The sequence below is a fragment of the Balearica regulorum genome, chromosome 7 (genome assembly GCF_011004875.1).
Source record: "Balearica regulorum gibbericeps isolate bBalReg1 chromosome 7, bBalReg1.pri, whole genome shotgun sequence".
Lineage (NCBI taxonomy): Eukaryota > Metazoa > Chordata > Aves > Gruiformes > Gruidae > Balearica > Balearica regulorum.
The window spans coordinates 36,055,835-36,079,407 of record NC_046190.1 but is presented as its reverse complement, the minus strand read 5'-3'; the positions used below and the strand labels follow the sequence as shown (position 1 = coordinate 36,079,407).

The following is a 23,573-nucleotide window of genomic DNA, read 5'->3' as shown; positions in this document are numbered from 1 at the left end:
ACCTTATGTGCAAGTCTTTGGTCAGAGAGAATGACGTGCCAAGCTCAGCTTTAAGCTCACCTTTCTTGTGAGGAAAACTTTGGAAAAAACTACATATCACAACACTTGTCTAATTTTGCCAACAGGTTTCTGAGAACCAATAGCTTTCTCCTGCACCTCCATGGCATGTTGGATTGTTCTCAGCAACTCTGACTGGGAATGGCACAAGGACAGATTATGGGAAGTACAGAACAGACAAGCCCAGGGCAATCTCACAGCCAGATTACAAGCAAATAACTCTTATTTTGGGAACCACATATTAGCACCAATTTTTTAAGGCTGATGCAGTACTCTGCCAAAAATACAACTAAAAATGCTGGTTAGAAAATGCTAGGACTACAGTATCTAAGCAGTTAAAACCGGCATCTCCAGCAAAAACTCTCCACAAAAGGACAAAAACCCCAAAGAAGTACAAACCAAAGAGTATACACCATGTCTTACACTTTTCTAAATCTCTGAGTAGGGAAAGAGGGCTACTGCAGCTCCCTGGAGATAGAAAAGTTCCCCCGTCCCTTTCCCTGTTTCTTCAGGCAAACACAACTCCACCCAGAGATCAACTCCTCATAACATCATGTAAAGAGCACCCCACACTACATTCTGGCCTAATAAAAACAGGATGACATTTCAGAACTGAGGAATAGGAAGTTTAGGCACTTAAAAGTGGCTTGGTTTTTCAGAGGTGCTGAATACTCACATCTCCTACTGACTTCAATGGGAGTTGCGAGTGGTCTGCATTCTGAAAAAAATAAAACCACTTCTATATGCATGCCTTACTTTGAGTACCACAGCTAGTTTATATTAACTATGTTCATACAATGCCTAGCATAAAGGCACTTACATTTTAAGTAGATCTGGTCAGAGTTACTAAAATAAAATTAGTCTAATAATGCAACTTTAAAATTATTTAGTTCCAGTGCATTCTCCAGCTTGAAAGAACATACACAGTGACAATAAAAAAATTTTCTGAAAGCCATGAAATTCATAATTCAAGATACCTTCATCTTCATCTTCAGCATCTTCTGCCTCCATCGGATCATATTCTTCTTGATTATTGTCATCTTCAGTTTCTTCTTCATCTTTAGAATCATCTTTCCTTTTATCTTCCCTCTGTAACAAAAGTTCATAAAAGTTTATCCAGTCAGAACTAAAACCCAGGAAGGTAAAAACCTCACTACCATTCATTCAAAATTTGCTTATATTTATATTTAGTCACAAGCAAATACAAATGTATGTGGTATAGCTGAATGTTAAAATACCCCAATATATCTGTAAAGCTTTTTAATTACTGAATATGATTGAAAATAGATCAACAAGTCAAATCAATTAACTAACACAACAAGACCTGAGTTTTTCAAAGCAATTAAGTAAAATTCAAATAGGAACAGTTTAACTGTGATCCAGACAGGGTAGTACTTCATGTGAGCTAGCTGCAGACCTTCTTTTCATCTCTATCTTCTTTTTTGTCTTTATCATCTCCAGATTTTCTCCTCTTCGGTTTTGGATCATCTGTTTCATCATCTTTTTCTTCTTTTTTTTCTTTTCTCTCATCTTTTTTGCTTTTTTTGTCTTTTTTGTCCTCCCTCTCTGGGAGAGAAATCAGTGCTTTGTAAATTCTGACACCAAAATCTCTCTGAAGCATTTCATTGAAGAGTTCTGCAAACAATGATACCTGCGCATAAAAAAATGAAAAGAGAAATAACGAAAAAGTTTTAAAATATATATTAAAAATTTGTACACTTATGACTAAATAGCTACAAGGTGCTATCTTACCAACTTGAACCATGTCAGATTTTTATGTAGTGTCAGATTTCTTACTGTCCACTTTGAATATGGAAATCTTAAACTACTTTATAAAAAAATGCTTCTTTCTTGTACTGCAGTAGTTTAGGACCTAGACTAGCTGTATAAATTATAAACTCAGTTCCATATCTGAAAACCTGTGGATTTCATCTGAATATCATACAGTGACTACACTGCTATTGTAAACCATGTACCAAAGCCCGGACAATTTTTTCTAGGTATCGCACAAAGAAACTAACTTATTTAGGTTTTATTTTGTCATGCTATCATAAACTTTTACAATTTAAAAATACTGCAGTTATCGCACAGAATTAAAAAAAAAGCAAGAACGACTAACTCTAAGTACTATAGCTAAATTACCTCAAAGGAATGTTCTTTATTATCTTCTAATCTATAGTCCAGAAGAACACTAAGAGACATAATGCTGCAGTCAAACTTCCCACTCTTTGCTGCCCAGTTCGGATGTACAATGATTGCTGGTTCATCAGGCAAGATATATCGTCTCTCCCGCCGCTGACGTTCCATTTCTTCTTGACGTTTTCTTTCCTCTTCCTAAAAAGAGTAAAAAAAATTAACATACAGTATATTCCAAAGCTAAGTTTTCAGCCTATATATATATTAGTTTTTAGGACTCACTGCTTTGAAGAAAGCAAAGGAAAGCCTAAGCTGCTGAATGCAACACAGAAGACAAGTTACAGACTAGAATTTCCAGAACACATACTGTCTCTACTGCCAACACTCACCTCAGATGACTGGAAACTTGAGCAGCACAAAGCAGGACACGGAGTGCTGCTTAGCCCACAGAGCAACGAGTGCCTTCCAACTATCCTATGATGCTAACTGCAGCATGTTTACTTGACATTGGAAGGACTCAAGCTGGTTCACCTCAAGAAATGGTATGTGAGCTAGCAAAGGAGTCAATACTCCTGAGTGGTCTTTTGTTTGTTTAGGGGTGTTTCTAGAGCTGTATAGTACAGTAAGCTGTCTTATTCCTTACATAGCAAGAGTAAAGGCTTCATACATCATCTTCCCAAAGATATCCAATACAGCTTTAACAATTACCAGATGACAATTTACTCAGCTCTTGATTACGGGAAACACAATGTCTAGAGATACAACTGATGCAAATCGGAACAAGAGGTTAAAAAAAGAAAAAAACCCAAGCAGATTACCAAGAGAGAAATATTAAAGTCTTATGAGTATGGAAAAAAGTCATGGCAGAGCCTGTGCTTTTTTAAAAAAGCAAGCACAATCAAAGGTTCCTGTCCTAATCTTAAAAAAAGCTGTGGCAAGAAACCCCAAGACAGTTGAAGCCCATCCAAGCTGTAGGAGAAGGCAGCAGCTGACAGAATCAGCAATCTCATGGCCTTTGCTCCCTCAACAAGGTTTGCAGAGATATCTAACATTTCCTATCATCCCATATTGGTTATCAAGTGATACACAAAAAGGCAGGTTCAAAAGCAACTAACACAGAATACATTCTTCAGACATTTACGCCCCTTTTCTCTGGTTGAGCTGTGGCCTTATTGCACAGATCTTATCTATCTTTGTGAAATAGCAAAACAGACTAAGTAGTACTGAAACTACCACCAGCAAAACTGAGAAACTTCAATACACAGGGAGTTTATCCAAAAGCAAAAATTAAAGCTTCATAGTAAGGGAAAACAAACCTAAGCAAACCATTAGCCACATGGAGAAATGTGACTGTGTGAGACACTATAACCTTCTACAGACTGGAACCTGCCCTCCCCTCCATTTCCACAATAATTCCCTAAGGCTTGTATACCACTAAAACCCACTATAACTAAGCAGCTACTTTTCATGTAGGTTTAAGAAGTTAAGATCTTGTTAAGTGCATTTACCCATTCTTGAGCATAGTTTTTCTGGGGAGTTCAGGATTTATTTTTCCTTACATTTAAGGTCTGACATTAATTTAGACACCCTTAGTGCAGTCGCACATTTCAGTTGACTTTGTGGATACAAAGAAATTCAAACTTGCCAAGGTTTTGTTCCAATTCAGCAGCTCCAGTTACAGCACGAGTTCCCAGTACAGCCATCTGAGAACTACAAAATCCCAACACAACTAGGCATACTCCTGTACTTTTTATATGTATATATATTTATACAAATTTTATATAGAATATTTTATGTATATTTAATAAGACTTAAAGCAAATGTGCCCAAAGCCTAACCTCTTTGTCATCTTCAGACTTCCTATCCTCCTCCTCTTCCTCTTCTTTCTCAGACTTCTCTAGCTCCTTTTGCTCTTCTTTTTGTTCCTCTACTTTCAGCTGCTTTGTCAGTCGAGCTATCAACTGAGATTTCAGTCCTTTAGAGCTAAGGGTTCGACTTTCTAATTCTTTGCGAAGGTCATTTACCTGGTAAATAAAAGCTCTGTAAGTGGTATCAACCAGTGACATTGCAAAACATGTGATTAGCAGAAAAGGTGAAGTAAAAATTAAGATCACTGAAAAGTCAACTCTATTTTTTAAATCCATGCTGAAAACCACTAATATTTACTGATATCAAACATACTACATTTAAAATTGTGCTCTCAAAGAACCCCTTTTTGAGGGACTTTTCAGAGGGGCAGGGAAAAGATTTTACTATAGTAAAATAATTTCGTACTACTAATCCTTTCAAGGAAACTTTTTATTGCATCACCCGACATACATTTTTGTATAATTATTGCCTTTTTAAACTAACATTAAAGTATTTTAAACCCCGTATTTTTTAACACAAGTAGACACGACCAGATTACTGCAGAACTTTCATTTTCCAGTTAATGTATCATATGTGATACACTTTAATTGTACAAAGTTCAAAATAGTTTCAATTAGCTGTCAGGAGTCACACTTGCATACTGCGTTATCACATCTAATACCTGTAAAATCAGCAAGGAAGATAAAACACTACTGAAGGTTTTTTGTTCAGTGAAGGGAATATACAGTTGTGTTTCAGGCTGTGCCTTAAAAATGAAAATATACGACAGAACTAATTTTTAAGAAAAGCGTTACCTTCATTGTTTTGGGATCCAGTTTAGACCAGTGCGTAGGTGTAGAGATCTCTTTAGCTTCCCCATCATCCTTTTCCTCTTCGTCCTGACAAATAAAATTTAGAAATTATCATTCAGAAGGCTTGAAAGCATTTCAGTTATTTTTTAAATTCTGTTGCTGATCTGTGCAAGGTCACAACTGTTTCAGATAGTCTTCTCCTAAAGTTATTATTTAGACAAGTTCACACACACATTCTACCACTTTATAAATGATCACAGTGCCACTCAGCCAATACAAGCCAGATCTGTGGAACACAAAAGGGTGATAAGCAACACCACAAAGAATATCGGGGTTACACAGACACTGCTGGTCTCCATTAACCACACAGTGTGTGATCTTTCCCCAGATTTTAAGTCCCCCAAATTACTTTGTTCAGTCAGACCTTCCCTTATTCCAAGATGTTGATCAGCCACATGGCCTGAAATTCAGATGTTTCAGACTAGCGTTTGTTCAATTTCAAATACCACAATTAGAACTGGCCACAAGAGAGAATTTAGGAATTTTAGAAAATGGCAAAATGTTTAGAGACAGCTATTCATAAACTGCATCTCACTCAACAACTGGTCCCAGATTCCAGCAACTACGTCTATGATAAAAAATTTTCTGCGCATCATAAGCACAATTTAATTCCATTTGTGATATCAGCATACACATTTAAAGTTAGTGAACTAGCTGAAAAAAATAAAAACCAACATTCACTACACTGCTGAAAGCTGGTTTACCAGTCATTGTTACCAGTTATGTTCCTCCTATGTATGTATGTTGTGTAGTATGTGGTGTGCATTTTGTGCCTGTGTTCCTGTGCCTGTGAGAAGCAGAAATAGAAAAAGGGATTAGCGTTCAGTGCCTGTTCTCCATCAGCCTCCTTGCGTTCACCCTGAAGCTTCTCGACCAGCTGCTGCTTGTATCCTCGGGAGAGGGTTTCCCACTCTGAGCGGGTGGGAAGGCAATGCCAAACATCCGGGAAAAATAAAACCACTGTCTCCACATGAGCTGGAACTGTACGCCCCTTGTGGGTCTCCTCAGGGCGATGGTAGCGAATCTCTGCAAAACGGTACCTGTTGCAAGGGAAGAAGCATGTTGGAAAAAAAATTCTACAATACATTTTAAAGAGCCTAGATCACTTGTAGCACATCAAGTAAAGAAACTTTGCTGCAAGACCTTGAAGTTTATCTAAAGAAAAAAATTATGGAAGCCATATTTTCTCTTTTGGCACACTGTAAAAAGGTATCACAATTGAAAAGGAGGAAAACCAAAATAATTCTTTTTTATATAACTTGTTGTTTAGCTCACATAAGTTTAACGCGCAAATAAAGTTGCTGAAGCACTTGAAGTGTGGCACAATAGACTTTCCTGGTATTAGTAAAACCGCAATGAGCATGAACAAAGGACAAAATCTCATCAAGAGAAAATATGGCTATATAACGAACGGCTATTTATTTATAACAAAAGAACAATGAAATGAAGTTCTCTTGACGATCTTCTCCAGCTATGCACAAAATGAAAAATATTTTCAACGCACATTCATTAAAAAAATTACAGCATAACATGTCAAAATAAATCCAGAATTTTTAATTAGTTCTTAATGCAGTATTCACCACAGTTGGCACCAATCAAGCTTAATACAAAACAGAACATCCTTTGAGTAGTTTACCTGCACTACCAAGAGCAGCAGACAAAGAAAAAGAGGTTTTTCCATCTTTTTTTTAAACTTCAGGTAACAGACAAGTATTTCTACAGCATACTTTGCTTTGCAGTACAGTACTTACCATTGTGTGCACACACTTAAGTCAATCCCTGTAAGAGCCTTGCAACAACGAATAGCCGTCTTTATCAGCACGGAAGGGTCCTTTTCTGGATCAGGTCCATCCAGTGATGGGGACCAGTGTCCTCCAATAGCCATAGCTTCATCTTTGCCTTTCATACCCACTAAAAACTAGACAAAAAGAGTCTTCTGAATGTTCCCCTACTAGGGGTAAAGAGTCATTTTCCCAAAGCGCAAAGAATATTTCATAGCACATACAATGAAATCCATGAGTAAACTGTCACATTATTTTGAAATCTGAAAATGAAAGTCAGTCAAGAAAGAGTTCAGTTATTTTTTTCCACAGAGTATTTCAGTAATGGAATAGGTTTAAAACATCATCACTCATTCTTGTTTGCAAGACTTTCCATCAAGTTTTTTTATTGATATAGGCTTGTTCCTTTGCAATTAAAAGTTTTCTAACACAAGAGGCAGATACTAATTTAAATGGTGTCTTAATTCCAATACATTTATAAACGTTCCTGCTTAAAAGCTATAAAGCAAAGCTACAAAAGACAAGACTACAAGAGTATTATATCTACAAATTCAAGTACTCCCATTTGCTTTAAGATGATGGGGTTTAATTGGCAAACAAGTCTGTGCTGTTCCCAAACACCGGAGCATTTACAGGTTGTTCAGTTCAACAACAGTTAAATTTCACTTAATACAATGGTTCCGTAACTGTTGTGTCAATTGTATTCTCTTCACAGCTGAGCCCTTAAAAAAACAAACTCTAAGTGCTTGTAAAAAAAGGCTAACAAAATTCACTATTACATAATTAATATGGGTTTCTCCAAATATCTATTGTTTGAGTTTGATTACATTGAAGCAAGCAGTATATGTGAATGCAGTGAAGACGGAGCTCCTATAAACTGGAAAAAGAACTGATGTATAAACTAGGTCTCTTCAGAGGAAAAATGAAGCCATCATTTAGCTGCCTACAAACTCCTCCTTATCGACAAATATTTTAAAGCTCTATAACCAACCTTTATTGCCAAAAGTGTCTGGCATTGAAGCATATTTACCTTTACAAGTCTAGCAGGATGCTGAAATCCATCACGAAGTTCTTGGGGATCTTCAGCCAGAGCGCATGACTTGTGATAGAGATCTTCCATACTAGGACTAGCCATCAACATCACCTGTTGTGTAAGTCAGATCAGTCTTGTGAAGGTATCCCACTAAGACTGGTAAACAACGACCACAACTTGCAAACACATACATACCAGTACTTTTTCCTTAAGGTCACAGAAAAAATCAAAACAAGTAAATGTAAAATAAAATGGTAGAACTGAGTGTTAAAATGTCTGACAAGAACCAATTTCCCTCCGTGCCACATGGATGCAACACGTGATCTTATTAAAAAAACCAACAAACTGGAAGCATATAAAAGCAACATGCTTCACGTGTTATCACTATATGCCAAATAGTCTACACCAAGAAGCACACAGAGTATGTTTCTGGTTTTGGTAACTGACTCCTTCCATTTTGTCAGAATCACAAGAGAACTGACCAACACATTCATCTGCATCCTTGTAGCATCCTGTTAGCCGAGTCAAATCTAACAAAGTTGCTTTATATCCTAAAGAGGTTAATATTATAAAACAGGATGCTATTCCTCAGTTACTGAATATATTTTGAAGCTTAACCTTCTGAAAGACAGCTCTTGCTCTGCATCAGTAAACTGAAAAAAACAACAGTATGTCTGATATTTGAGCCAAGGCTTCAAAGTTTTTATACACAGAAGGCAAAGTAACATCTTTCAGAAATACAGGGGTTACAGGAAGTTTTGTTTCTAAAACTATCTTTAGCATGAAATACTTCTAAACCAGATTGACCTAGAAATCTCAGACCCATTTTAATGCTCCTTTCAATTGGAACAGGTTTTAGGAAGAGGTTTTGACAGTGAGGTCTTTTAGACATCATTACAGCCCCTGATGTAGCATTTTTTGATGTTCAGATAATCCCAAAATGCTCAATATATTTTCAACAAAATAATAAATATTGAGATGAATCTGAAAGAAGAAAATAAAATATCACTAGACAGAAGAGCATGAACTGCACAGAAAGGACCCTTGAATGATTAAAAAAAAAAGGGGGGGGACGACCTCCGTTAACTATTCAGACTGAATTCCCTAAGAAAGGAAATTCAGAGATCTTGCAGGAGCTAGCTTTCTTTCCTATAAGCAGATCAGTGCAACAGGGTGCAGAGAATGGAAGAGACCTCAGTGAAAACAAGATTTAGGACAGCTCCAGTAACAGAAAAACAAACTGAATTTCAGTCATGAGTCTTCAAGCTCTAAATACTAGCTCTTTACTGAAGAGTTTTAAATGCTGTATTTTGCTAAAATCTCTGTAGAATATTTTCAGTTCAGTTATACTCACTTTTTCATCCTATTAGTAAAAAAAAATTCTAATGAATAGTCATAATACTAGAAACCCATACCAACCTTTGCACTGTATAGATGATCAGCATCGGGTGGATCAAGGACAGCAGCGTTTTTATCTATAGGATCTACTTCTCTATGCATTACGTAGAAATTACAGTAGTTTCCCAGCTGAAATGGTCTAGACATAGGAAAAGCATCCACCCATGTAAACTGAGCATCAAAGAAATCACTTGGAATATACAAGTTCTGGTAACGCCTCCTCAGCTCCATCATATCACAGCTACGGCTGAAATAAACAACATTATTTGAAAGATACAGCAATAAAAGAAGCATTAACAAAACATAATTAAGATGTATATTAATTGGAATTACAGCCATTATATATTTAATACTATATATTTAAAATTTAAAGAGCAATGTATTTAAGTTAGTGTCATGGATTGAAGCTTACAAACAAGTAACTACTAAACACTCTTCCAATTAAGGTGTGTGCATGTTAGGGAGTATTTATTAAACAGGGTTATCAAGGTATTCTGCAGCAGCATTCAAAAATAACAAAGAACCTAGAAAAAGTTTATCATACAAGGTTCTCAGTCATTACATATTTAATCTTTCTTCTAAGCTAAGATCATCATATAACACTCACTACACACACGTGTGTTGACACAGCTCACAGTAATCGGTGCCCACAATGTTAGATGTAGGTAAATATCTGGCCCTGTAAACATACCAGTCCAATGAAAACTTGGAAAACTGAACCGTGTAACGAGGAACAACACGTCGCGGTCTTCGAGGCGACCTCTCCCTCTCTCGTCTAGGTGATCTCTCTCTGGAGCGTTTTCTCTGGGGTGATCTTTCCCGGGACCTACGTCTCTCTCGTTCTCTCTCACGACTTAAAAAACGCATACAAGATAGATACAAATATTTTTGCATGCTGGTAACACAAAAAGCTTTCTAGCACAACAGAAGCCAGGCCTGTGAGAGACAACTTGCAAAAAGGAGAGAAGTTCCTCATAGTTTGTTTCAGTACACTGTCTCTTTACAAAAGAGACTGATTATGCAATTCCTTCATTTCAGATAAACAAGAACTCTTCACTAATAACTAACAGTGATACGCCACCTATGCGTATCACTGACTCACTCTGGAGCAAGCAGCCCAGCTCTGTTTGAGGACAGGTCTTTATGGAATGTTTTGATTATAGTCTAGTCTTCTACAACATACCTCCTGTCATCTTTTCGGTTTGGCATAGGGTCTCCTCCTCTGTCATTCCTCCCGGAAAATCTGGATGGTGGGTCTAATCTTCGAGCTGGTTGAGGCTGTGAAACTAGCCGAACAGGGGGCTGTAACAAACCACCTGAAACAAAAATTTACAAGATCAATACATCATAGGGGGCAACTAGCTACACTTTACAAGCACTGCTGCTTTACAGTTGTTTCACTTGGACATTTTCTAAACTAACTCTAGAGTCAAATAAATCTATTTATTAATAACACCCATCCCAAAAAACTCAAGAGACCTATGCTTTTCTTCACTGATGCAAACTGAGACTTAAGTAAGTGAAATTGGTTTAAAACTATCTTCTTAAGATAGAAGCTAATATAATCTAAGCACACAGAAGCTTTCACGGTAAATAGCTAAGCCTTTTCTTGGAAAAGTAATTTAAGATAGCTATACTACCTACTCATTGAACTAAAGAAAACAACAAAAAAAACATTTTAAAGGCTATTCATAGGTAAAAACAATTAGCTTCCTGAAAAATTATTCTTAAATCAATTTATTATACTGCTGCATCAATCCCCCAGGACATGCTTTTGCTGTCTCAAGACATTTAAACAACTAGTTGTAAATGGAGCACACATTACTAAACACCAATGAACAACTAGGACTAATTAGATTGTAAAAAGCATTGATCTAAAACAGTTCTGCTTAGATGACAACTTAAGATCTTCTACCCTTGCTTTTACTGTGTGCAAGACAAGTCTTAATTTTATTTATTATCAATCCTATTACTGATTCTTCAGCCATTCAAAGTTCAAGTGACCCCTCAACAACCTTTGTTTTAGATTTGCCTCGTTAGGCAGTGTTTCTTCTCTCAAATCCCAATTTGGCTAACTGAAATAAAACACAAATATAGAAATAATAGTTTTAACAACACAACTGTGTGAAACCTGATCTTGTTGAACACTCCAGAAGATGCTGAACTAAACTCCCGTTAACACTTTCAACTCTCCAACTTGTCTGTGAAAGCATCAGAACAAAAAACTACACTGAATTTGCTTTCAGATTATGAAATCTGAATATGAACAGGAGTCCATGGGGATTTCACTAACTAGGTGATTCTTGAGCTGTTGCAGGCAATGTGCCTTGCCTACAGCTGCAGTAAGATGCATATTCAAACTGAAAATTCTATAGGGTCCTTTCGTATTACTTCAACTATTACTTCAGTCTTCTGACTAACAAAAAATAACAATCCCACACTAAGCATCAGGACTACAACAAACTCTGTGCACTAAAGGATCACCTTTCTGCTGTGGCTGCTGCAGTAATGGCTGAGGCTGTGTCTGAAGCAACGGTGTGATTGAAGCTGCTGATATCTGCGCCTGCAACAAGGACTGTGGCTGCGGCTGCGCCTGAACACTGAATGCAGTCTGCTGTGCGATGGGCTGAAGAACTGCTGGAGGAGTCTTCAGTAATGGCTGAGCTTGCGTCTGGTTCTAACGGCAGAGGAGAAAACGAGTTATGAGCAAACTTGAACCACAGGCAATCAGTGCAAGTTACACTGGGTAACCCTGTATACCTGATTTGGAAGCGTCTGGATCCTTTGTGCATTCCATTTGAATGGCATATTAGGATTGTAAGTAGCTTCTACCAAAACTCTGTCACCCACCTGAGGTGTCTTTCCTTTAACAGCACTGCAAACATCACAGAAAATGTATTGTAAGTGTCTTACGTAGCTAGTTCTGCATTTGCAAGTTACATTCAAGGAGAGAGAAAGTACATAAAGTTCATTAAAAAAAAGCTTATAGCTTTTTTTTACAGCATCTACCCCCAAATTCAGTGAAAGTACTATCTGCTTCAGTTTGGAGTACGCACAGGAATTTAATTCCTTTCTTTGGCCCAAAAGCAGAAGTTCCCTAAACAGTACTGAGTTAAGATAGGCAGATGGCAAGTTGTATGCAATTAATCACCCACAAATCGTGCTATTTCTTATTATAAGGAGCTCAATACCTTCCGAGTGTCCCAGCTTTGGGTTTTGCATTAAGAAAATTCAAAAATTCACATAAAAGAACTCAGATCTAGTGTCTATTAACTTATTTGACCATTGACTTTCAGTGTCGACAGAAAAAACATACTAACTGCAGGCACTATCAATGGAGTCACAGAATTAGAATGCAATAATCTAAACCTTTTATTTAGTGATGGTATCACAGAGTACACCTGCAGGCAAGTATTTACATCTTACCTAAGCTGAAAAAAGACATCTTCATCCACGAACCCAAATGTATCGTGTAGTTTAGTAACTACCCCAGTGAAGACACGCTGCTTTTGTGGTTGGGTTTGCTGCTGACTTGACCGGGGTGCTGGATAAGAAACAGTTATCTGGGCTGCCGGCTGAGGAGTAGACAGGCTAAGACTGGTAGGTAGTGCAACAGCTGGCTGTAAGCAAAATAAAGCAAACTATAAATCTTATAACCAGCTGACAGACCTACAAGGAACAGTTCCTTTACCCATATAGACAGGAGTTTAAAATGTCTCTAAAGCAATTATTCTGAATAGAGATTTTCAGAAAGTGGAAGTTGTGGGGTTTTTTTGTTTTAGGTTATTTGGTTTTAGATTACTTTGTTCTATTTTGAATGATGACTGGCTTTATTTATCCTTCTGGTTTTTTAAAAGTCAACTTTCCCAAAATATATACATTGTCTAGGGAAAAAAAAAAAAAAAAAAAGATGACTGCATTATTGTTCACAGGTAACCCATACAGCAGGCCTGAAGAGAAGCTAAGTTCCTAACTTTGCTAGGAACACACGCTTAGAGATTATTCCCCATTCATATCCCAACTGTAGCACTGGATGTCAGTAAAGGTTGAGGCTAACACAAACCCTTCCTGAACTCAGCAATTCATGTGCTTGCCTTCTTACAAAAGCAGAACACTGTAAGATAATGAAATTAAGAAACTTTTTTTTTTAACCTTTTTTTAAAAAGCATGTTTAAAAGATTAAGTGAAAATGGAACTAGAGCAATTTAGTGTGTTAAATGGTTGCATGTTTTAAATCTGTCAAGCTCAGCAGGACTCTTTTTAAACCTCTCTACACACACACTGCAATACTGTTAACACAGAAAGTTAAAATCCTTCTCAAAGAGAAAGAACGATTTTCCCAGTTTGTTACTTACTGCAAAACAACTGACCACTTGAAGTTCAAACAAACAAAAAAAATTATAATGTAATCAACACACATATTCCCTTCAAGGTTAAGGAAAAGTGGTTGCCATTAATTTTTGAAACCAAGGCTATGCATATTTTAACATCTGGATAAAATAAACCTGTACCAATAAAACGTCCATTCATGTTAGTTCATTCTACAGATTAAACTACCCAAGATGTCACAAATTTGCACTCTTGCATTATCTGTGTTTGGGGATGAAGACCAAACAATAAAACCAAACTAACCTGAGTTAAAAGGGTCTGCTGAGGTTGCTGCAACTTAAAATAAATAAAGTTATAAATTAATTTTATATGCTTAAGGAAATTGTACAATTTTACCTCCTCTTTACAAGTAAGAGTTTTTGCTTAATCTGAGTCAGTTAATAGTCCTTTAGGGTTTGGTCATTTCAGCAGTTTGCATATGCATAAAATTGTGCTCATGTGGTTAATTTTAAGATTGTATAACCCAGGTTTATTCAGTAAGCAGAAATGCTGGGTTTTTTGAAACTGAAAGTTAATAGCAATACCAAAAAAAGTTTTGGCAGCTGGAAAAGCTTAGGCCTTTAATTTCCATGTCCTTTTATTCTTTTTCAAAATCCTGTTAAGTTCAAAGACCATAAAAAAAACCTAAAAGGGAACTTTTTTTGGACAGCATCTTTCCAGCAGTTAAAATGCACGGCCCTGTTTAGAGCAAAGTTTAGCAGGAATCATGTACACATGGAATGGTATATATTTCTAAATTTCCTTTTTGCATGAAGGTAGGCAGGCTTCCATTCTGGATACGTCTCTCCAAGTTTATGAACTTCAAGCTCTCTTTCACTACAAAGAAATATTACTTAGTTTCTTTGACAACTTCCCATATGAGGATGGTTTCGGAGACAAATCCTACAAGACACACAATCAACATTATTTTTAAAGTTATTTGTGATGTACACAGTAAGAATCAGACAAACCTGTTGCTGTACACTATAGAGAGTCTGCTGAGGTTGTGAATATTGCTGAAACAGATAAAAGCAAAATATCTCATAAACAGGAAGTATTATTACTCCAATAATACCCAATACAAGTTATCTGCTAAGCAAGTTTTAGACAGAAACTATGCACATTTAACAATTCTAATACAAAGCATAACTAATAGTATCAACATATATTACTTTCATAACAAATATTCTTAGCCCTTAGACTCCAATGTACTCTTTCTAGCTAGAAGCGGCAATTTTTCTTAAGCCTGACACACAGTATCTAGGGCACAGTATGAAATCATGCAAAATGCTATCAAGGATACATATAGCGATGGAAGATACTTGGAATCCGAGATTCTCAGTTTAGGTGCAGCAAAACTCCTTTTCCCAAGAGGCTTCCCATAGCTAAAAGTCAGCACCTCCAAAGCCAAAATTCCCACCTTCACAGATTAATACAACTATTGCCCCCTGTTTTTTAAACAAGTTTATACTGCAATGTTCACCATTTCCCATTCTGCTTTTCTCCCGTTTTACACTGTTCAAGTTTATGAGGTCAACAGCAAATGCTCTTTTTTCTTTACCTGCTGTAACGCAGCTGCTGCAGCAGCGGCTTGCTGCTGCAAAGCAGCTGTCTGAGTTAGCTGATAGTTCGTTGGCGTTTGTGTAGTTAGGCCTGCTGCTGCCAATGCCGTCTGCTGGGTGTATATTGTAGGAGAGGCTCCAAGCAGTGATGGCTGCTGTACACCAAGAGCAGCTGAAAAGAGAACACAAACAATAAGCACTAAGCAATTTTAAACAGCTGAGTTTTCTGACAGTTATACTAGATGCAGTGTGTGATGCTTCACTCCTGAGTCAAGCTCATGAAGTAGATAAATTCAATTCCAAAGTCAAGGTAAAGGATTACAGCTCACTAACTTCTCTTCTAAATTTATTTAGAAGTAGTACACCACAGCAGAGGCATAGGGACCACTTATTTCCTTCTCTCAAATTGCTTAAGATTTTATAGCTCTAGTAGTTGTCATCCCCATCTGCACCCATCCTCAACACATACACACACTGCATCCTTTCTTGAACGTATGTCACATTTTGGATGAGCCCAACGAAGATTGTTACTCTGTTCTGTAAATCAATTAATACATTCCATTCTATCTGAGGGCAAGAGAAATCTTTACTGTAATAGCAGCTATGAAACGGAGGCTTATAGAACGTGCCCTCTGGAGACACACAAGGCTTCGCTTCACTCAGTACTGTCTTTGTCCTCAACTGAGCTGGATTTTGTAGATGTGGGGGCTGGTAGAGAAGGAAGAGCCTTGTAACAGGGAGTTTAACCCATCCCAATGTATAAAGGGACCAAGTCAAGCTCTCTCCAGTTCTTACTAGGAAGGGTTTGTGGTGCCCAGACTCACGCTGCCTGGAAGGAAAAATTAGTTTATTTTGTTGTCATATCAGCTTTTAATTCACTGCAGATGATTAAGCAAACCATGAGGGGCAGCTATCCACATGCTATGCTGCTTATTCATACAATACTTCTGAACAAGGTATGCTTAAGCTTTACGGATGGAACTTTTAGGGACATAGAGCCCTGCACACTGCAAATCTAAGTGAAGAACTGCAAACATATCTGGAGGAAACCCACTCCCTCTTTGGCAGGAATTTTTGAAAAAGTTATCTGCAGCTGCGTCATCAAATATCGCTTGGTCAACGTATCAGTCTAGACCACATGTTTAAATAAAACCAGAGAAACTCAGCAGGGAAACACATTGCCAGCAAAACCAGGTCAGCCAGCCACCTTCAGAACTGAGTAACATTGAAGTTGAACAGGGTTCCTTTCTCTTCCAAAGCCATTAAGAGGCACAATGAATGAAGAATGGATTTACAGTATTCTTCCTGCAGAGTTTGTCCTCCACACCATTCTTACCGATCCAAAATGAAGCTGTGATTCCTGACCCAGGGATGCAGTAAGAATTTGCTTGTAGCTGGTGATCATCACCATAGATTACACAAAAACGCTTAACCAACTCAACAGATCCTGAATGAGGTAATCCCCTCTACCATGCTATTATTTCCAGCAGAAAACAAGTTGATGGCACATATCATCTTACATGTTTGGAACGAAACATGAAAGAAATATGTAAGCAACCGTGAAAACAATCACCATGATCTGTATCAAATATTGTCACATAAGTATTGCAGGAAGTAATACTATTTTAAGAGTGAAATCAAGCATTCTATAGTACAGCAAAAATACAGTATTTCTAGTATTACATGACTTTTCCCCCTGAAAATTCCAAAATTTAGGTTTCTTTACAAGCCAAGCAAGCCAAATCTGAGGCTTCTCCTGTGACAGGTCCTCCAGTCTCTTGATCCTCTTGCCTCCTGTTTGTACATCAGCTCCAATTTGAATGTGTATTTTTGACCATCCAGAAGCACACTCTGATCTGGAACCTCACCAATGCCTCACATAACACACCTCAAACAGACCTTTACATCTAATGAAAATGCTTTGCTGCTGCATCCTGGGACAATTTGCACTCTTCTTGGCTGCATTACTTTGCTGGCTCACCCAAGGCAAATAACCAATGCCTTAATGTTTCTCCTCTTATTTCCACACGCTAAGCAGAAATTCCTACTAGTGCATAAATTCACTTCATGCTATTACCTTTGAATCCGTTTGACTACAGTAACTATTGTCATTCAGTCTAATGTTCTATTCTAATGTTGTACCAACACAGGGGGATGGAGTTTCAAAGTGTCATCAAGCAAGTTTCACAAGTTCTCTCCTACTTTTTGTACAAAGGATACCTACAAAAATATTAACATTCTTGCTCCCAAAACCAGATCTTGGAGTTCCTCTGCTCTTTAATTTCCACTACAACAGTTTCCCTTCCAGCATAACCCATAATTATCTCAAACAATTCCCAGCCCACCCTAAGACTCATCCCATTTTGTCCATTAAGACAGAAAAAGATTTAAATTTGCCACCTCCACCATCACTTTACAAGCACTTAAAATTAACTGGGTATCATGTAATCTACAATACTGCAGATCAACTTACTAACAAAGGGCAAAGACAAAAGACTACTGAGATCCCCTCATCGGCTAACACCTGTAGTAACAAGTTTTTCAAAGCTGTATCTTGTTCCTACTGATTTGCCCCGAAGTATTCCAGGAGTTTAATTTGACTACCTTTCATCTATGTACTTATCTCGGTCAAACAGGCTCCGATTACTAGTAATACAAACAGAGACAACTGTGTTTGTACTACGAGTTAAAAAAAAAAAAAAAGGAAAAAAATCACACAGAAAAACAAGAGACAGAGAACAAATCGCAGATTGAACGCGGAATTGACATCCAACTGCCATATTATTATTATTGGCAACTAGCATCTGCAGTGATGAACAATAGCTTCTTAGGATTTGTAATTATCTCAGTAAGTACAGCGATGGAGATGCCTTCCTTCAAATGCACTTCCACTCCCACCAAATACTGCATGGCATCTGAAAGGGCTTGGATAGAAATTGGGAGTCCTAGGCTACAGCTCAAGCATCTTTCTACGTAACAGAAATTTCTGTTGTAGCAAACAAACTGACTATTTAGTAGTCACTCTTGCAGCTTTTAAATTCCAGAGACCCTTTAAGATTAGGGAAACATCTTCAAAGCACGTAGCTACGTACCTCTCCTTGGTAAGTAATGCAGATTTATTTGGATTACCATAAAGGAGTACCCTATCCAGGGCTTTGGATGCTTTTCACAGTTGTCAGAAATAGTGTGTTTGGGTCCTTGGGTTTTTAAGTTTCTTCAAACTTAACACACTTGCAATACAAATGCCATACAACCTACTCCAAAAAAATTCCTTTTAAGAGGCACATAACAGAAACCAGGCTCAGCGTATTTATCACAGGACATCCGTTTAAAGCAAGCCAGCAAATTGTGCATCAGCGACTATTTCTTAGTGGCTCTGAGATCCATTACGTGCTTGTCCTACTCTTTCACTTTTCTTTAGTCACCTCACAGGAGCCACCAGCAATAACAAGAGACTGAGCTTCAGGCACTTTTTGCTTCCATCAGGTGCACTGTTTTTTACTCTAATGCAATGAAGTCTCGATACAGCAAAGACAACAACAGTAATCAGCCAGAATACAGTATAGCTATGACTTCCCCTTGACTACAGTTCTATAAAAATGCAATCAGAAATCTTAACGTTGAAAATAGCGTTTTCCAAGCATGGTGATACAAGCCAAAGACAAGTCAAAAATTAATAGCTGAGAGAATAGGAGGTGATTCTCCTTTGCAGGCGCTTCAGGAACTTGTACATCATTGTGCAAGTTAAAAGTAGAAAGAGCACCTGCAAAAACCACTCTGTGCTATCTAGGAATTTTATAATTTTTAATTTTTAAAACTTTAATTTTCTGTAGTAGGCATGATTTAATTTATGCTTTCACAATGATTAATCAGCATAGCAGGGACTTTATTCTGGTTTTAATCATGTGATGCACAAAACCACGAGACAAGGAGTAGAGAAACAATTTCACTGTGTTACAAGTAGGAGTCTCTCTTCACACATAGTTCTTTACTGGCACCTGGAATTACCCGTCTCTCTTCTAATACCACAGGCACAGACAGTAATTAGTAAGCTATCCCAAAGGGATCCCAGGAACCCTTCATTACACAGCATGTCACTCTACAACTACCTTAGTGTCACACCTTAATAATTAAGAGCCTTAACTCACATAGTTACTTCTTCAACAGGAACAGCCAAGACAGCACCCAAGTCAGTATCATGAAAAACCCTTCCTGAAATGACCTTTTTGCAATTATTGCACTGGGTTTATAACACCATCAGTCACCACTTTTGATTACAGCTTAGGAAAAAGCTAGATATCATGTTACTTGTGTTATAAAAATCAAGACCTCTTTTCCCCACACCCAAGCACCTTGATGCTCTGAAGAACTGATATGCATAAGTATATGTACACCTTAAGGCAATCCTCTGAAAATACATAACAATTTGGTAAATGTAGTTTTTTAAATATCAGTTTACAAACACAGAGATTCACAATCTGCACAACTTCTGAAGCACAGCCACAGGTGAGAAGTAATAGATGCTAGCCAGCATGCCTGAGCACTGACAGCATCTCTCCTCATCAGGCAAGCACCCGAGCTGGACAGTCATAGATAGCTTCATGCTGAAAGGTGCAAGGTGACTACTTAGCTGCAGTTCAACGGTAAACACTGTTCCTCGGCTCTCAGTAAGGTCAAAGAGCACTGCATATTTTGCAAAAGAAGCTTCCTGTGCTCTGTATTATAAATCATTATAAATCAGAATTGCCAATTAAAAAAAAAAAAGCAGGATAACAAGTATGTACATGGGTAGTAAAACAGGAGCTGGGCAGCAGAAACCCAGGGAGTGGATTCAGTAGTACAGGCAGGGAAGAAAGAGGATGCAGACACTGTGATTGTATATTGCAGTAGGAATAGGAAAGGATTGCACAGAAGAACGCAAGGAGCTGAATGCCTTCAAGTGATACTGGAAAGAAGATACTACAGTGTAAAGAGGGACACTAGAAACGTGAAGGATGGTAGAGCTAGCATAGGAAGAAGGGAAAAGTACAACCAAAAGTTAGTCTTTAATGGCTCTCATGTTTAAGTCAGGTGCTGCTGGATCTGATGAACAGCTAAAAACCCCTGGAGATACTGTCCTCATTGAGCAGGTAAAAAATCTCTCACAGCAACTGATGCTGACCAGTCTATCCCAATTAAATTTTGCACTTCATTTAAGGAGGCTCAGAAGTAGGCTAACCAAAGGCACAGTCACAGGAATTTAAAAAAATGGGTAAGAAGTTGGCTTGTGCTTCTAGTGCCCTCGCTCTATCCACCTCTTCTCCAGGGCCCCCTTCTGGTCCTAGCTCAGGGAGGTCCAAGATGGCTGCCAGCTCCTCCCCTTCAGCAGGTTTTAAACAGCTTTCCCTCTGAAGCAGGACATGAAGCTGGCTCTCCATCTTCCACCACTGTTTTTGATGCACTAGCTGTCACATAAGCCATCATATCAACAATACTCCAGCTCCGCTGCTGCCATCCTTTGATCACTCCAAGGCATCACCCAGTCAGACACAAGAACCAAAAGCAATGGTTGTCTCTCTGTGTTCCCAATGCCAACCCTTTCCAACTGTTATGGAATTTCTTACAGAAGGAGAGTAGTGCCATTTGGAGAAGGGAAGTGTAAACTAATCAGTGAAAAACTGCTTGAAGGCTGCTGGTTAGGTACAGCAACAGTTTAGGCAGAGAGAGGGACCGAATGGGTATGAAGGAAAAGGCACAGGCACGCTGGGACGTATATTGTAAAATACATGGTGTGAGGGGTGGCAGTTCCCTGAGGATACGCACTCAGACTGGACCAGTGCCCAAAGGAAAAACTGGGGATGGAGGAGTCATTTTGGGAAAGAAAACTGAGTCAGGAAAAAGAATTGTTCTTCCCTGCACCGCCCCCCTGACGTGCACCTCCAAAGAACAGTAGGCATTCCCAACTTTTGCTAAGCTCCCAGCCGTAAAACCACCGACAAAGGAGGTACGACATTCAACTTCGTATCAAACTAGAGCAAGATGCAAACGACAACCGCAAAAAACCTACAACTCTTTAGAAAGACATCTCTTCAACAAGGTTACTGCCCATTCTCATATTTTGACATCCTGAATCCTCGGAGTACCACAGCTTTGGTGAAGCCTTTTCACATCAGATAATGAAACTACAATATTTAGTAAACACTTTGTATTTAAGAAGAGAAAAAGGCATCCCAGAACTGGGAACGGAAGCACCAAAATTCACCACACAGCAAGCTTCACGCTCCTGCCTCAAAACCTTTTATGCTATACACCAACGTGAAACATGAAAATCTAGCCAGCTAGGTTTTTGAATACACTACCCTGCGATTAAGTAAGCCTTCTTACCTAAATTATCATTATCAGGGGATACCTTGGGTTATGGAGATCCTCGAGTTCTAACTTGGCATCAAAAAAAAAAAAAAATACCCCCCCTCCCCACTCAAGTAACAAATTAGAGACCTCTTCACTATGCGAAGTATGTGCAATACATTAATACAGGCAAAATACCTTCTTAAGATCGATTTAGGCTGCCGTGGAAATGCAACTCTGGCAGCACTTAAAAAATTCTGTAATGCCTTACTAGTGCTGTTATTATTTAATCTAGAGCAATGCTATTTGATGAAAGGTAATTTAATTTACACATCTTTGGATACAAGTAACTTGATATGTTGTTTACTGACCAAGAAAAATCAATAAAAATTCACCTGGGATTTTACTTATCACCCCTTAAAAACACCAAAACCCAACAAACAGCTAGTATTAGGCAATGATCTTTAATGCCTCTATTGTGTGAGAAACTCCCAACTTAAACCATTTAAATAGAATTTAAAGAAGTTAGTTAGCGTGGCGCCACTCTTAACTGCATACCCAGCTACGGAATCTCCAAATCTACTAGATGTCAGGGTTCAAACATTAAGTGATACGTAAACTGACCTGGCTGAGATACTGCAGTGGCTGTAAACTGAGTAGCCCAAGGGGGATTCTTCTGTCCTCCAAACTGAGCCATGGCGAAAGGCAAAATCTCCTGGGTGTCTATCTTCTATAACTGCAATCTATTAAAATAAAGCGCAGCTACAATCTTTGAAATATATACCGTCAGGCTATTTTAATTCTGGGTCAAAAAAAAAAAAAGAAAGAAAAGAAAAAAAAGTGTTGAAAGATTATCTTTACACCCCTAAACCTGGCGGGCAACGCATGAAGTGGGAAACACAAAAAGTTGCGAGACAAGTTATCACGTTTTCCTAAGGCACGATCTCCACCCTCCCCGTCTTAACAATGGGACTAACGCTATTCAAAGGCAAAAATTTATTCAACTTTCCAGCGAAGACTACGGGGAAAGGTGGCTCTGCAGGACGAAGAATTTTTACTTTTTATTACGATTCCTCTCCTCGGGCTATTGCCAGGCGGCCGCCGGGAAGCGCTGCCGGCAGACCCGGGTGCGCTCTCAGCCACGGTGCCGCCTCCCTCCCCTCGAACAAGGGCAAGTCACCACGCGAACATGGCAGGGCCGCTCACCAACTCCGCCGCGGGCCTCCCTCTCTCCCCCCCCGCACCCGCCGGGGGAACCGCCCGCTCCTGCCCCGCAACGATTATTTCTAAAAACGACTTTAACCCCCTCAGCGCCGCTAACGTTTCCCCCCCCCCCCATTTTTTTTCTTTTTGTGCGCGCAGCCTCTAATACCCGCCGCGTAACCGGGCCCCGCCGCCGAGGAGCGGAAAACACAGCACGGGAGAAAGGAAAAGGGGAGGCGGCCCTTCCTCCCGGCCCGGCACAGCGGCGGCAGGCCGGGCAGGCGGGAAGCAGGCGCCTCCCCACCCCCCGCCGCGGCGAGGCCGCCGCCGCCGCCCGCCCCTCCTCCTTCTCCTCCTCCCGCCGCCCCCGGCCAACAATGCGGGCCTGAGCGCGTGTCCCCGCCCGCCGTGCTCCCCCCACCCTCCCAGGCTCAGGCGCCGCCGGGACCTGCACCGCGGAAGCCGCCGGGGCTTGCGGGCCCCCTCCGCCGCCGGTACCTGAGCGGCGCCTCGCCGGAGCCATCGCCAGCCCCTCCGAGCCTCCCGCACCGAGCGCGCCCCCACTGCGCAGGCGCTCCCACCCCCGCGGACGGCGGCAGGCGGCGGCGCACACTGCTTACGTCTAGGCCTGCGACCGCACGACGCCGGCGGGCCTGAGCGCGCAGGCGCGGGGCGGGGCTGGGCCGGCGGTTGGGCGCGCGACCGGCCTGCCGCGTGCGAGAGGCCGTTAGGCGAGGGGAGGTGCCCCGGCGCCATCTTGGCCGAGGCAGGCGGAGGTGGGGCAGGGCTGGGGGACCGCCATCTTGCGGTTGGGCCTAGCGCTTGTAGGCGCGGTGGTGCCGGCGCTGCCCGACCCTCTCTCCCGCCCCACAAACGACTCGTCAGTCGGGGGAGTCGTCAGACGCCTCTCACGCCGCCTCATGGGTGCCTTATCGCTGTAGGAAGTAGGGAGCCCTCAGCAAAGCTGTGCATCAGCCCCTGAACCCCT

The 23,573-nt window shown here is 39.8% G+C and overlaps 1 protein-coding gene and 1 non-coding gene across 10 annotated transcripts in view; both read right to left on the bottom strand.

Annotated features, from left to right (window-relative positions):
* Window positions 1-23,216, bottom strand: part of CCAR1 (cell division cycle and apoptosis regulator 1) — a 29,766-nt gene extending 6,550 nt beyond the window's left edge. The window contains exons 1-20 of one of the 9 annotated variants that reach the window (XM_075758896.1): window positions 23,084-23,216; window positions 22,007-22,125; window positions 15,055-15,227; window positions 14,465-14,509; window positions 13,758-13,790; window positions 12,552-12,745; window positions 11,886-12,000; window positions 11,610-11,802; window positions 10,309-10,441; window positions 9,817-9,978; window positions 9,147-9,372; window positions 7,725-7,838; window positions 6,665-6,831; window positions 5,740-5,953; window positions 4,857-4,937; window positions 4,032-4,217; window positions 2,200-2,391; window positions 1,475-1,708; window positions 1,035-1,146; window positions 734-775 (exon numbers count right to left, since the gene is read on the bottom strand). In XM_075758896.1, coding sequence (XP_075615011.1) covers window positions 734-775; window positions 1,035-1,146; window positions 1,475-1,708; window positions 2,200-2,391; window positions 4,032-4,217; window positions 4,857-4,937; window positions 5,740-5,953; window positions 6,665-6,831; window positions 7,725-7,838; window positions 9,147-9,372; window positions 9,817-9,978; window positions 10,309-10,441; window positions 11,610-11,802; window positions 11,886-12,000; window positions 12,552-12,745; window positions 13,758-13,790; window positions 14,465-14,509; window positions 15,055-15,227; window positions 22,007-22,079 — 2,689 coding nt within the window. In that variant the 5' untranslated portion in view covers window positions 22,080-22,125; window positions 23,084-23,216. Of the gene's footprint in view, window positions 1-733; window positions 776-1,034; window positions 1,147-1,474; window positions 1,709-2,199; window positions 2,392-4,031; window positions 4,218-4,856; window positions 4,941-5,739; window positions 5,954-6,664; window positions 6,832-7,724; window positions 7,839-9,146; window positions 9,373-9,816; window positions 9,979-10,308; window positions 10,442-11,609; window positions 11,803-11,885; window positions 12,001-12,551; window positions 12,746-13,757; window positions 13,791-14,464; window positions 14,510-15,054; window positions 15,228-22,006; window positions 22,185-22,754; window positions 22,884-23,083 lie in introns of those variants that run through there. The other 8 variants (XM_075758900.1, XM_075758901.1, XM_075758899.1 and 5 more) reach the window with 8 other exon arrangements.
* On the bottom strand, window positions 6,983-7,046 carry LOC142602670 (small nucleolar RNA SNORD98). Its single transcript, XR_012836435.1, has one exon. It is a non-coding gene; the product is annotated as a small nucleolar RNA SNORD98 (small nucleolar RNA).
* Window positions 23,217-23,573: the final 357 nt, after the last annotated feature.